Consider the following 13,730-nt stretch of genomic DNA (forward strand, 5'->3'; position numbering starts at 1 on the left):
ATATGAACATACCTCATTTCACCTTGTGCATATTTTACATTATGCTATAATGTAAAAAATATGTTATGAAGTCATTAATGACATCAATTTTTAAACATGAAGAATAGAAGTAACTGACTAGTTAATACCCTCTGATAATTTATTTTTCAAAAAAAAACTTGATTTTGAGGAATCTGATATATTAACCATTTCATGCATTTTTTAAATTGATACAAATTAATTTATTTTAAAGGTGAGATTGATGAGAAAATACAAATAACACTTCATTATCTACTAAATAAAGTATTTAATATTACATAAAAATTGTAATACATAGTTGTAAAATAAATTTCATATTTATTAAAAATAACATGCAAAATTATTGCAATAATTATACTTATAAATACATACATTGTAATTTCTAATTAAAATCTTAAAAATAATGACTAAAACCACATTATATAAATCTTAAATAAGGCAATTTAATTACATAAAAAAATTACACCAGTTAAAATTCAAATAACATTTCAATATAGATAATTAGAAAAGGAAATCTATTTTTATTAAGTTTCTTATTAAAACTATGCACTGGTATCTTGATAATACTCCTTGGATACTACATACATACATTCATGCACACTAAGGCCAAAAATAAATTACAGGATATAAAGAGTACATTTATATACTTAAGATTGAAATGGATATATAGCGTAAGCTATTTAAAACTTACTAACTATATAGTTTGCTCACCTAAACTAGCATATTACATGATTTAAGTAACTTGATTCTGTTAGTGTATCAGTCAAATAATTTATATTAGGTATATATTGTTACAGTATGTGATCTAATCGGTTGATGCTGTGGTCTAATAGGAGCCAGGTCTGTTCTTATTTGAGTCTGGTCATTTGCTGTTTGCGTCTGTGCTGACTCCTGTGGCCGAGTCTGCTTGGCCTTTTTTCTTGCAGCATCGCTTTCAGCATAATACATACCAAGTCTCGTTTTGATTGCTGCTAAAGCTGCACCATTGATTTCATCATGAAATATATTTGTGTACCTCCATTGTTTTACGATAGGTCCCTTTTTTCTTTCTTTTTTAAGTTTCTTTCCACTTTTCTCATCACTATCATGAATTTCAGATTCTTGATTATATGGAGCATTTGCTATTGCTAATGTATTATCTTGCTGAGGTTCTGGTTTCGTCTGTAGTAAAATAAAAGCTGTGGGTTGGGTTGCTCTTGTTACCGTTGATTGTAAAAGTATTCCCATACCTTGAGGACCATTTTGTGTTGGATAAAAATTTGTTGAATTTGTTGTAGTGGCCAAAGCTGTTTGGTACTGATTTTCAAAGTAGTTCTCTGCAATATTAACAAGATGCCCACTTCCTGGATATGCTATAGGGGTAAAAGTATCCTGTTGAGCTGGATGTTGTGTTTGATGATTGTGTTCATTTTGTAATTCTAAATCTATATGCCTCTTAGATTTGGGCATTGTAGCAGATATGTTATCAGGATCATAGGTTTTTATATAATCTTTCCACATCTTCGATATGTTAATTTCTAAGCCAGCAATTTTATCAAGTCTTATAAAATCTTTTAGTCTGTGTGTATGAACTATAGAATAGATATGATTTTTAATTTGTTCTATGACAGTTGTTGGAAGACGCACTTCACCAGAACGCCTATGACTATTTTTCCCTCGATTATCACTAGGGAACATCACACCATCATCCATCTTTTTGCATAGTACTCTGACTTTTCTTTCCGTTATGGCATGAATATTTTTAAAAGCAGTCTGGCAAACTTGAGTTTCTCTTCCTTTAACTCTTACAAAGTATTCAAATGTACAAGTACGCCTGCTACTTGATTTTACCCTTTTTCGTTTAACATCTACTTGTCTCATAAGACCAAAGAGGTAAGCATTTTGCTCATCATGTGTTTTCATGGAATAGAATCCTTGAAAAGTTTTGAGTCTCACATCGTCAGGAACTTTCTGAAAACATTTACGGCGACAGTTGCAATCTGGACCGGGTTGTTTCGGTGGAACAACTTTCCCATTTGCGTTTATGTATTCTAGTCCAGCAATCCTGAGCCGCTTTTGTTTCTGTTTGTGCCATTCTAGAATATTAAAGAAAGTCTTTAATAAAAATATAAAACTATATTCGTAAGCACAAAGTAAAATAAAATGTTGATGAAGAAAAAATTTAATAAATACACATTTCAAATACATTATATGTTAATAGTCTCATAGATACGTATCTTAGAACTACATGATTATAACTAATAGGTTCGCTTTTGGATATATAGTATATAAAAGTATAAAAATCACTAAAATTAAGAAACATAAATGTTCAAAACAACGTAATAACAGTTTGTAATTCAACTTACGTATCAAAAAGTAGTAAGAGTCAAATATTTTATACTTTCCTAAACGTCAAACAATGGAAATAAACGTATAGGAATTGGCATATTATGAATGATAGTATGCATAAATTTTGAGTTAAAGACCTCAAAATTACCTTCTGGGTTTCGTGTGCGTCTTTTCACAACTTTACCATTTTTAGTTAACTTAACTTTTCGGTCATCGCTTGAGACATCCGCCATTTTAATATCAAAGAAAGTTAGTGTTTTTTTTTAAATCATAGCACATATATTCTAAAGATTGTGTATCATTCAGCCGTTCTACTTTAAAAAGACAGATATTTTCGTGTTTCAATTTTTCTTATATTGTAAGATATATAAATCAAATGTCTAAGAAGAAAGCAAAAATAGATCATATTGTGATAACTTTCTTTATTTATTTTTTTAATATTTAACTTCTCCCTTTTAATAAAATATATATGCATACTTATTGGGTTCCTTATTGATTCATCCGATTCTGATGTGAGTTGGTAAGATGTTCTGCATATCTGACGTATGCAATAAATAAGTATAAAGATCTGGCCCTAAACAAGACGAAACTTTTTCTTTGTTTGTTTGCCCTTCAATATTAACCTTTTTTGTAACCCGTGTGAACCAGGTAGCTAGAAATATATAAATACCGATGATTTTGCAAGCCTTACCTATACTTTATTATAAAGATAAGGTCTTTACTGGTAGTAGGGCTTTGTGCAAGCTCGTCTGGGTAGGTTATCCATATACCACCCACTCATCAGATATTCTACCGCAAAACAGCAATACTTGATATTGTTGTGTTCCAGTTAGAAGGGTGAGTGAGCCAGTGTAATTACAGGCACAAGGGACATAAAATCTTAGTTCCCAAGGTTGGTGGCGCATTGGCTGTAAGCGATGGTTGACATTTCTTACAATGCCAATGTCTAAGGGCGTTTGGTGACCACTTACCAACAGGTGGCCCATATGCTCGTCCACCTTCTTATTCTATAAAAAAAAAGTTATTTGTTTTGATAACGATTAATACTTCGTGTTAAATTATGTATTTTTCCAACATTTGGTAAATGTTATAGCTAAGAGAACTGAGATTGTAACTCTTCTGTGGACATCAAAGAATGTGTTGGATACACAAAAATTTAATGATTATTACACACCAGATTTTCCTTAAGCTCGGTAATATAAATAATCCGGACCAAACGCTATAGACAAAGTAAGATATCAAATGCAGTGGATGTTTTGCTAATTTCGCTCCGACCAAGGAAATGCTTGATAAAATGAACAGAAAATACTAAGGATTGAGTATTCTTAATAAAGTGCTTTTGGTTGTTTACTGAAAGAATTATTATGAGAGGTATTATATTTCAACCGTATCTTTTTCATTAAACGGTAAACTTAGGTGTTCGTATCCTAAGACTATTAAACAAGAAATTAAAGACTTTGAAATTTTGAATATATTTAAAAAATAATAACAGTTATTAGTACAGCTCATAGCGGTTTCAATTTTCTTAATTTGGCCTTAGATATTTACACAAAGTTAAAATTCCAAAGTAAGTTATACGTTACGCGAATACACGTTTTTGAGTTCGTAGATTGAACTACATTGCTGACCAAATTGAATGAAAAAAATACAACGGTGATTTAGCTTATAGCGGCTTCAAAGTTTAGATATTTGTAAAAATTCAATATTAAAAAAATCACATTAAAAGGCATAAAACTACTAAAAACGCTCTGAAATAGTCTTGAATTTCTCCTGAATAAATTATTATTATTAATATAAAAAAAATCTCAATGAAGTAACGTTATATATATATATATATACATAATTACAACATCTAAAATGCATCCATGCAGAATTTTTAAGCTCCAAACCACACCAAACGATAGACCATGAATGTGATAGAGTGTATAATATAACATTTAATTTTTAAATAAAGGTAAATGATTAAATACAAGGAAGATCAAACAAAAGATTTTTTTTTAAATACTTATCTAACGTTGTAAAAATACAAAAACGAAAATACAAACGTAATACGTTTTGGATTACATATAAGGATCAATAGCGCTACGGTTTACGAACCGCACACAAGTCCCAGGTTCGAACCTTGGGCTTTTGTCACAATTCCCAAGATAAGCTTTATGTTTAAGGAGGGGTAACGGTTACTTCAACTCCTAATATTAGTAAAATCCTTGGGTCTTACTATTATTTAAAAAAAAATATACTATAATAATATACAAAGGTATGGAACAAGGGTATTGTACAATAATACACAAAGGAAGCCGCGGTTGAATCTTCCTCGTGCATAAATACCTAATTTTGTAAAATTTATATTTTGATGGCCTCTTAATAATAATAATTATAATAATAAAATCATTCACATCAAACATGGGTCATAAATACAAAACATTTTTTTTTTTTTATAGAAAAGGAAGGCGGACGAGCATATGGGCCACCTGATGGTAAGTGGTCACCAACGCTCTTAGACATTGGCATTGTAAGAAATGTCAACCATCGCTTACATATCCAATGCGCCACCAACCTTGGGAACTAAGATTTTATGTCCCTTGTGCCTGTAATTACACTGGCTCACTCACCCTTCAAACCGGAACACAACAATATCAAGTATTGCTGTTTTGCGGTAGAATATCTGATGAGTGGGTGGTACCTACCCAGACGAGCTTGCACAAAGCCCTACCACCAGTAACATTTTTTTACATTACATTTTACATTTTTTTACATTAATGATGCAAAGGTTTTAAGAATGGTCTTTTTTACCCAACATACAACCGCTATTCTAATACGCTTGGCAACATTGATCAGTTCAGACTTTCATTTTTAGTTTGACGTCTACAACGCAAACGGTGAATGTGTTTTTTGACACTCAGTGATGCCAACTTGGGGGTTTTCCCCCCAAATTTGGGGGGAATCAAGATGTCCAGGGGTCTTGTTAGGGGTTACATTTATTTAAGATTTTTAGGGGGTATTATTAAAAAAAAAATCTTAAAAAACGTACGACTATACAATTTATATTAAGCCTCGAACCAACAAAATAAACCAAATATAAACTGAAATATTAAAAAACTATAATATATGGAGATTGAAATTATTGCTCAACGGTCAGCGTGTTTGTACATAACGTAGGAGACCCAAGCTTCGATTTCTGGTCACGAATAAAAATAAATATGGTTTAATTTCATTGCTATTATCATTAATATTTTTAGGTCATTAATTAATGTATGTAAAATACACCCGCATAAATACAACAGCTATTTTATAATACTTGAATGTATTATTAATTTGTATTTGTAATTATCTTTCAAATCGAACGTACAACAAAAATTTTGGGGTTCTTAATCGATATTTAGGCGAATTTGAAGTTGGTCCTAGGGTAAATATTCTGTAGGAGTTGGCATCACTGATGACACTTATTGATAGCTGATAGGTAGGAAACGGAGTTAATTGTTTTTCTTATTATATTCTCGTTTAAAGGCATTCTGGAAAAATATTTAACCATCCAGCTTTTCTAAGAAAATCAGCTTAATTAGTTGCTAGGTAAGTAAATAGAAAAAACTTACATTAAATCGTAAAAACTAAAACTTTTTAAGTTTAATACCTACCTACTTAAAAATATCGTTGATGGAAATTTCGTTTACCCATCTTACAATTCTCAATGTAAAAAAATTAAAGCTATTCTATTATTAAGTTACAAAGAAACTAAATTTCGTAATCGTCAACTTTGGTCGTCAACGTCAATAAATAGTTATTACACCATATAATTTTTAAAATGATTACACTTTATTGAATCATCTTTGGTTTTATTAATCATCGAAACAATATTTTATTGACGATTTGTTTTAGATCAAAATGACTTTCCAATCGCCAATGCCGAGTCGAGAATTTCTGTGGGACATTTTTAGAAGGTAGTTGTTTTTTTCCTTATTTGTTTTAATACGAATATTTTTAAAGAATTAATTAACTGATACAAAATTTAAATATAGGGTTGACAAAGACAGAAGTGGCTATATATCTGCTGATGAACTGCAACAAGCACTTTCAAATGGTACATGGAATCCATTTAATCCAGAAACAGTGCGACTTATGATTGGTATGTTTTCAATTGTTTTAATAAGTTATAGTATAACGAGATTTAGAGTTAAAAAGTGTATTTATACAACTTATATAAGCTGTACATACTGATATAGAAAAGAGTTGCTTTTTATGTACTTTTGCTAACAATGTCACTTCAATATTTAAAAAAAAATGGTATGTTACATTCTGTTTAAATTGTTTTTTATTTTTTTATCATAAATAAAATATTTTATATGAAATAATAACCCACAATTTTCTTGTGTAAACAAATTTATTGCATTTATAAAAAAAAATTGAAGAATTAATAATTGTATATATATTTAATAATGACATTAATTGGCTTACATGATATTATGATATGTATTCATTGATCTAAGAAAGTTTTACTGCATACACATATTGATATCAATTTACAGGCATGTTTGATATACAAAATAGAGGTGCTATATCTTTCGAAGATTTTGGAGCTCTTTGGAAATATGTTAGTGATTGGCAAAACTGCTTCCGATCATTTGATCGTGACAACTCGGGAAACATAGATAAAGTGGAGTTAAAGACTGCTTTTGCTGCTTTTGGCTACAGATTATCTGATGAAGTTGTAAATATAATGGTGCAGAAATTTGATAGATTGGGACGAGGAACAATACTTTTTGATGACTTTATTCAATGCTGTGTAACTTTATATGTAAGTGGTATTTTTTTACTATAATAGTACAGGGAGGGATGGAATGTTCTAGATATTAGGTATCCCCATCCTATGTTCTTTTCTATACCGGTGACAATGTGTATGCAAAATTACATGATGATTGGTTGATTATTTACAATGTGAAAGTATAACAAAGAAACTCCCTAATACATTTATAATATTAGTAAGGATGTCAACACCATATTCTATGAATCTATGATAGCTCTTAATTTTGATTGTGTGTGAGAAAAAATCTTACAACTAAGCTTCAAGATTTTTCCTCATTAGTAGATAACTTGAAAATAATGCCAATTTAAAGTTATAATGTTGTTTTTATGTTATGCTTAGAAAAAAATATTAGTCTATTTATCATGCCATAAATATTTCTGATAAGAATTAATTCCGGTAAAATGAGAATTACTGTATTATACCTATTTTCAAGAAAATATATTTTCTTAATATTATCTATACTTCTTATCAATTCTGTGACTGTGACTAAGGCTGTAAAAGATAAGATCATTTTTTAATAAATGTTTAAAATTTACTTATATATCTTTCAGACTCTAACTTCAGCTTTTCGGCACTACGATACAGATCAAGATGGTGTGATAACCATTCACTACGAGCAGTTTCTCAAAATGGTGTTTGGACTAAAGGTATAATAATGTAACAGCAAAGGAACGGTGTTTATTTTAGTCATAAAAGTTGATATTTCTCAGTTTGATACTGTTTAAATGTAACAACTTTATCAAATTGAAGCATTAATTGTAACAATTTAGTTTTTGCACATATGAGTATAGCCTATTTACCAGACATAAGGTAAGGTCTTATATATTCTATGAGAGCTAGTAGCTCTTCTGTACACTACAAACAGTTCTTGGCAGTTATATACTTTTATTTCCAATGGTTTGACTTTGCAGACATTCAAAATGTCATTTTTTCATGAATGAATACCACAAATTATTTAGATCTCGGCAAATGATGTCATGTAATTTCAAAGTCATTGCTGTATATTTATCTATATGTCATTGGAATAGGCTACACTTTCTATAATGTTTTGATATGTAAGAAAACTATTTAATATATGTATATTGATTGTAATTAATGGTTCTGAATACATTTTAACAGTATCAGACATGTATACTTTCAACTTGGAAATGTTTTATTATACATTTTTTAAACTGACTGTGCATTGGTATATGTAAAAGACAATGTATATGGTATATTAGATTACGTGGCTTTAAAAGTGAAGTATGTTTCTTGTAATCATCTTTAGACAGTAAAAATTTTTATATTTTTATAGCTTTGTTTATGATATCAATATGATTACATTTAATACATTCTATGTAATGTCATTATTATGCAAAATTAAATTGTTAGTATTGCTTAATAATTAATTGGTGCTTTTAAAATTTTGTAATATAATTAGAACATAATATATTTATCTATTTTAATTATACTAAATTTGTAAATCTAATAAACACAATACCGGATCCTATTAAAAACTTGCATACAACTTTGTTGTAAATCGCCATTAAATGGCACTGCAGCACAACAACTTCTATTCAGTTCAACCAATCACCAAATTGTTGGTCTATCTAGTTTTGCACTTACACTTTGGTATATTTAAGATTCTTATAACCGCTACAACAGGGCCAATGTTATTAAAATAAAAATTACATGCATGCAAATTGCAACATTTAACCGAAACCTTATAGAATTATATTATAGAAAAATAGGTTTTCGTTTTAAAATTTTATTCATTTTTTTAAAATATATTATTTTTTTGTTTCTGTTAAGGTATGAGGTCTTATCATGATTCTGCATCTATAAATGTCAAACTATTTATTATATCGTCGTTTCTATAAATATTGTAGTAAAGTTTAATTGTAATTAACAGAGATGTTATTTGTCTAACCGCGTGTTTCTCTTCCGTCCAGTGTTGGCCGTAACGCCGTGCTTCAGATAACCAGCTTAAAGGTTTGGCCAAATGCGTACCTTCAGACCAATATACATTTATTTCTAATTTTCTTTATATATCGGGTTTTATTGCATTTATTTAACTTTATTTTTATTCAGTCGTTCGGATATTATATTTTCAATATCAGTTAGTTCTTATGGTCAATATAGTTCAATAAGATCACGAGTAGAAATTACAAATAATCATAATTATCTAGCTCTCATGTATTTTTTGCAAGAACAGCCTTGTACAGATCTGTTTTTTATATAAGCATGTGTTCCTTACATTCATAAAATGCTTTTGACTATTTGGAATTTCTTACACTCAGAAAACTTCCATTCAAATAAAAAGTACTTTATTCAACAATATTGTTTTTTTTTTCTAAATACAAAAAAGCAGTCTGTACAAGACAGTTCTTAGCTGTTTTAACTTGAAATTATAAGCAGTCTGCTATTGTCTGTCTCCGAATTGCATGTACTCTGCATTGGTATACTGTTTTTGTGCCAAATATGCATTGTCATATATTTTTCAAATGTTTAGATATAGATGTTGCATGTTTATTGTTTTTTCTTTTTTCTCTTTCACTTACCGCCGATAAATAATTTATAAATAACAATTTTTTATATATTGCTGCAAGGTATATTGTTGTATTTTTTTTTGTTTTAATTCAATAGTTTAAAAATTTTATGGAATGTTTTCTTTTACTTTTAAATTGTGTTGCAATTCTATGTATAATTTTTAAGTCTACTGAGGCTATTAGTTACTGTTTTTGTCGTATTCTTTCGTTTGTTCGATGCAATCATGATTAGAAATCATTAACACTAATGGTATACCTTGCTAGTATTGAAATATTGTCTTTTATTGGTGAAGGTACATAACACTGTTTATCACTAATTTTTATTTTAATATAACCATAACAAACAAATATATGTAATAGAAATTTTAATATATATTTTAATTTTAACAAATTAGGCTCAAATGTTAATTTTGTTTTGATGAATTGTTTTAGTTTTCATTTTGTTCATAAACTTATATATATACATTGGAATCTTTGTCATGGTTAAAGTTTGCTCAAATTTGAGCTCAATGTCTATGAGAATACATGTTCAGCTTTATTGTATACATTTTCATTTATTTAGATTTCATAATTGTATACAAATTTTACTCCAAAATTGAATTAATATTTCTGTACTTCATTTATTACATAGAAGCGAGTCTGATATATTTTACTGTTATATAATTGTATTGTTCTTTAAATAAATGTTTAAAGGCAAATACTCATTTTGTTTAATTTTATAATGTTATATGGTTTTATATGACATATATTTATTATATATCATTCAATAACAGAAATAATTGTTTTATAGTTTATTATATTAAATATTCTTTAAGAAAATAATATAAATGGAATTTAATAGTAATACATTTGTGCTTATTCCTATTTAACATATTTTATCTTCCATGCACCAATCTTGTATTTTAGCCAAATTAAACCCAAGTCACAACCCATTTGAATCCAAGAAATTACTGGCGTAACCTTGGAACCGTCGATTTCGGTCCATCTTATAGGAATTTCAACGATTGGAATGTTAAGTTTTTGCGCTATATACAGTAACTCTACATCGAAAGCCCTGCAAATAAATAGAAATATTAATTGAAAATATGACATAAATAACTAAATTCCTCTTAATGATATAGAGATAATTTCTTATATTTAGAATAATTTAAAGCAATTAATACATTAATATAAGTGAACATGTTTATAATTAAACAATTCTTAAAAATGATTACAGAATCAAATTTTAGTTTCATATCATATCAAGTAAACTTACTTATAAACAGTATATATATCATTAGCTTATAAGTTATAGATAATAAATTGACAGTTACAATGAAATAGATTAGAGTATGGAACAAAAAACTATTGATTACCATCGGTTAACATGAAGACTTTGAAATAACATATTTGCTGATTTTCTTGAAAATAATTTGAATCCACATTGGGTATCTTTAATGCCTTTCACAGTAAATAACCATACTAAGGTATGGAATCCATACATTAATATATTTCTGAAAAACCCAAACAAATTAAAAAATAAAAACTTGTGATAGTTATTCTAAATGTTTTTTTAGTCAAGTTAATTTTGTATTAAGAGATGAAAATTTACTCAATATTTTTTAATTCTATTAAGTTAGTGAACATTTTTAACTGCTTAAACAAGAGGAAATAATGGGGATCGACATTTTCATATATTCATAGTAAAGGCTGAATAGTAAAATTATAGAACTACATTTATGGCTATCATAACAATTAAATGTAAATTACCGAAAAATACTTCTTTTAGCTAAAGACTCTTTCTCCAAATGTGCCCTGGAGCCAATAATTACAGCTTCACATTGACTTACTTCTTGTGGTTGATTGATTGGGTCATAATTAGTTAATTTTTCAAATGCATCTTCTAGTTTAACTAAATCTTCAAAATTTGATGCTCCATCTGCATCAGCAAATAATAATGATGCACCTCTTGAGCTAAACATACCCTATATAAAACAATGTTTCTTAATAATAACATGAGAAATTATGATTAAGGACTCTTATTTCAATTATGTGACACAGTAAATGTGTATTATACATGATTTGATATAATTGTACATAATAATATACATACTAGTTTAACAGCTCCACCTTTACCCCTGTTTTTGATTAAGTTTAAGCATCTTATCTTGTCGCTGCCATATTTCTGAATGTACCTTTCAGTTATTTTTACTGTGTTATCATTGCTTCCATCGCTAACTACTATAATTTCATATTTGTATGTGGTGTGCTCTTCGATTCTTCTCTCCAAGAAATTTATAGTTTCATCCAACATAGGAGATACTAAAAAAAGTGTCTCAAAGTATTTTGTTACAAAAATCGGTAGACATTACTTATAAATCCCATTAAGCGCATCTTAATTAGCTAATTTATTCATAAATTTTGTTTGTAATCTTCTAAAATACGATCATATCATATAATTTAATAATTGAATAATTTTAAAACAAGTTTGAAAATCTGGAAATTACAAAATCAGATGATATTTATTCATGGAAGTAGTAGTTACATAATAGTATTAGCCTTTTATCTTATGATAAACAGAAATATGTATATTTTGTAACAAAATTGTTTAGGAATATATATATTGACATATAACAATTAAACTTAAATTTGTTATGTAAGTCTGTATATGTATGCCATGTGTTACAAACTCCTATTCAAAATGCCTCCACAACTGATTGTGTTCAAGGCTGATCTTTTCCAATTAGTTCCTGCTATCTTATTGATTTCATATATTCAAATTTAAAATGGCCTCTCTTATGTATATTTTTAAATTGAATAAATATAAAAAGAGATCTTACTTCGTTCTTCTTCATTAAACGCAGGCACTATAATGCTTAAATGGACACTGTGTTGATCATTAATAGAGGGAAATTTTTCTTTACATTTTGATTTTGGATTATTGTAAGTCTCTTCTTCGGTAAATCTCTCTACCAATGGATATGGATTTGTTGTCAAATATATTATTATTGTTAGCTGTAAATTAAAAATAAACATGAATTTTTAAACTTTGTAAAACCACCTGATTTTATGCTAATTACAGAGAATAATTTATAAAAAATATAAATATTGATACATGAGTACATTAATATTTTTAGTTGATCATCATTAGTTTAAAGAACTTGTGTTCACCTCATATTATCAATAGGACGTCTATTAGTTTGAATAAGTAAATGTCCACTTTTTTCATAAAGACTATCAATGTAAAAAACAAACCATGTCTTACACAGTCAATGCAAATGCACTCTTGCTGACCTGTACTTACACAGGCTAATTCCCCAATCATATTAGATTATAGAAATACAATGTGTTTCTGTTTGGCGGTAAGAATTATTTGTAAGTGGTGTGTGTGTGGTACACAACCAGACCGGCTTGCACAACAAGAAACCAATGAAAAACAATAAATTTTATACTTACTATCACAAAAAGACTTGCAGCTGCTAATATGCTGTGCAAAATAAGTGTAAATAAAATTGAAATAAAATCCATTTTTTTATAAAATAACAATTCCTGAGTTTCATAAGTTTATTCTGTCACCTTGCCGCAGTTACAATAAACTACGAGTAAATTATAAAATGAAAGGATTTGATTAGAGAAGTTTTGGTAAAATACAAATTCTGACCAGTGACTAGTTGAATACTGATATTGAGTATTGACGAATTGACGCATGACAGATCGTCAGTCCGCAAGCGACTATAAGTCCTCTTTAATTCAACGTGTTGTGACAATGTCAATGTCGACACTTGAAATTATAATTGTCAAATTTGAAGTATGTAATAACGTTTAATTTTGAAACACCATTTCATTATATGTTTAGAATTTAGACACTAATGTGTGATTGCGAGTATACAAATAAACAATTTAATATCATAGTAAGCGATTTTAAATGTACGTACAGTACATGCAGCTGAGTATTTTCGTAAATGTACGAGTGCATAATATTAGATCCTTACAAATGAAATTAGCGTTTTGTTGTATTGACCACTTTGATCTGAAATATCTCCTCTTTGATTAAGAATTCTAAATTCAAATTAATA

The 13,730-nt window shown here is 28.5% G+C and overlaps 3 protein-coding genes across 5 annotated transcripts; 1 reads left to right on the top strand and 2 right to left on the bottom strand.

Moving 5' to 3' along the window:
• Positions 1-445: 445 nt before the first annotated feature.
• On the bottom strand, positions 446-2,579 carry LOC126781690 (uncharacterized). Of its 2 annotated transcripts, none has more exons than XM_050506659.1 (2): positions 2,495-2,579; positions 446-2,093 (listed from the first exon to the last, which is right to left on the bottom strand). In XM_050506659.1, the coding sequence occupies exons 1-2, from the start codon at positions 2,577-2,579 to the stop codon at positions 796-798; spliced, it is 1,383 nt and encodes a 460-aa protein (XP_050362616.1). In that variant the 3' UTR covers positions 446-795. The 2 variants fall into 2 exon arrangements, with proteins under 2 accessions (XP_050362616.1, XP_050362617.1); XM_050506660.1 differs by having other exon boundaries at positions 2,364-2,555.
• A 3,207-nt stretch (positions 2,580-5,786) lies between these two features.
• On the top strand, positions 5,787-10,373 carry LOC126781754 (programmed cell death protein 6). Of its 2 annotated transcripts, XM_050506786.1 has the most exons (6): positions 5,787-5,916; positions 6,223-6,284; positions 6,363-6,469; positions 6,870-7,138; positions 7,699-7,794; positions 9,079-10,373. In XM_050506786.1, exons 2-6 carry the CDS (start codon positions 6,229-6,231, stop codon positions 9,088-9,090), a joined length of 540 nt encoding a protein of 179 aa, XP_050362743.1. In that variant the 5' UTR covers positions 5,787-5,916; positions 6,223-6,228; the 3' UTR covers positions 9,091-10,373. The 2 variants fall into 2 exon arrangements, with proteins under 2 accessions (XP_050362743.1, XP_050362744.1); XM_050506787.1 differs by having other exon boundaries at positions 7,699-10,373.
• A 78-nt stretch (positions 10,374-10,451) lies between these two features.
• LOC126781712 (dolichyl-phosphate beta-glucosyltransferase) lies at positions 10,452-13,376 on the bottom strand. Its single transcript, XM_050506699.1, has 6 exons — positions 13,111-13,376; positions 12,495-12,669; positions 11,768-11,976; positions 11,425-11,639; positions 11,031-11,168; positions 10,452-10,729 (listed from the first exon to the last, which is right to left on the bottom strand). Exons 1-6 carry the CDS (start codon positions 13,180-13,182, stop codon positions 10,537-10,539), a joined length of 1,002 nt encoding a protein of 333 aa, XP_050362656.1. The 5' UTR covers positions 13,183-13,376; the 3' UTR covers positions 10,452-10,536.
• Positions 13,377-13,730: the final 354 nt, after the last annotated feature.

Source organism: Nymphalis io, chromosome 4 (assembly GCF_905147045.1).
Source record: "Nymphalis io chromosome 4, ilAglIoxx1.1, whole genome shotgun sequence".
Classification (NCBI taxonomy): domain Eukaryota; kingdom Metazoa; phylum Arthropoda; class Insecta; order Lepidoptera; family Nymphalidae; genus Nymphalis; species Nymphalis io.

Coding starts and splice junctions, on each gene's coding strand:
- LOC126781690 (XM_050506659.1), bottom strand. CDS start 2,579: ATGGCGGATGTCTCAAGCGATGACCGAAAAGTTAAGTTAACTAAAAAT. Junction 2,094..2,494: donor ACGCACACGAAACCCAGAAG/GTAATTTTGAGG, acceptor TTAATATTCTAG/AATGGCACAAACAGAAACAA.
- LOC126781712 (XM_050506699.1), bottom strand. CDS start 13,182: ATGGATTTTATTTCAATTTTATTTACACTTATTTTGCACAGCATATTA. Junction 12,670..13,110: donor CTGCAAGTCTTTTTGTGATA/GTAAGTATAAAA, acceptor TTTAATTTACAG/CTAACAATAATAATATATTT. Junction 11,640..11,767: donor AAGGTGGAGCTGTTAAACTA/GTATGTATATTA, acceptor TGTTTTATATAG/GGTATGTTTAGCTCAAGAGG.
- LOC126781754 (XM_050506786.1), top strand. CDS start 6,229: ATGACTTTCCAATCGCCAATGCCGAGTCGAGAATTTCTGTGGGACATT. Junction 6,470..6,869: donor AACAGTGCGACTTATGATTG/GTATGTTTTCAA, acceptor ATCAATTTACAG/GCATGTTTGATATACAAAAT. Junction 7,139..7,698: donor AATGCTGTGTAACTTTATAT/GTAAGTGGTATT, acceptor TATATCTTTCAG/ACTCTAACTTCAGCTTTTCG.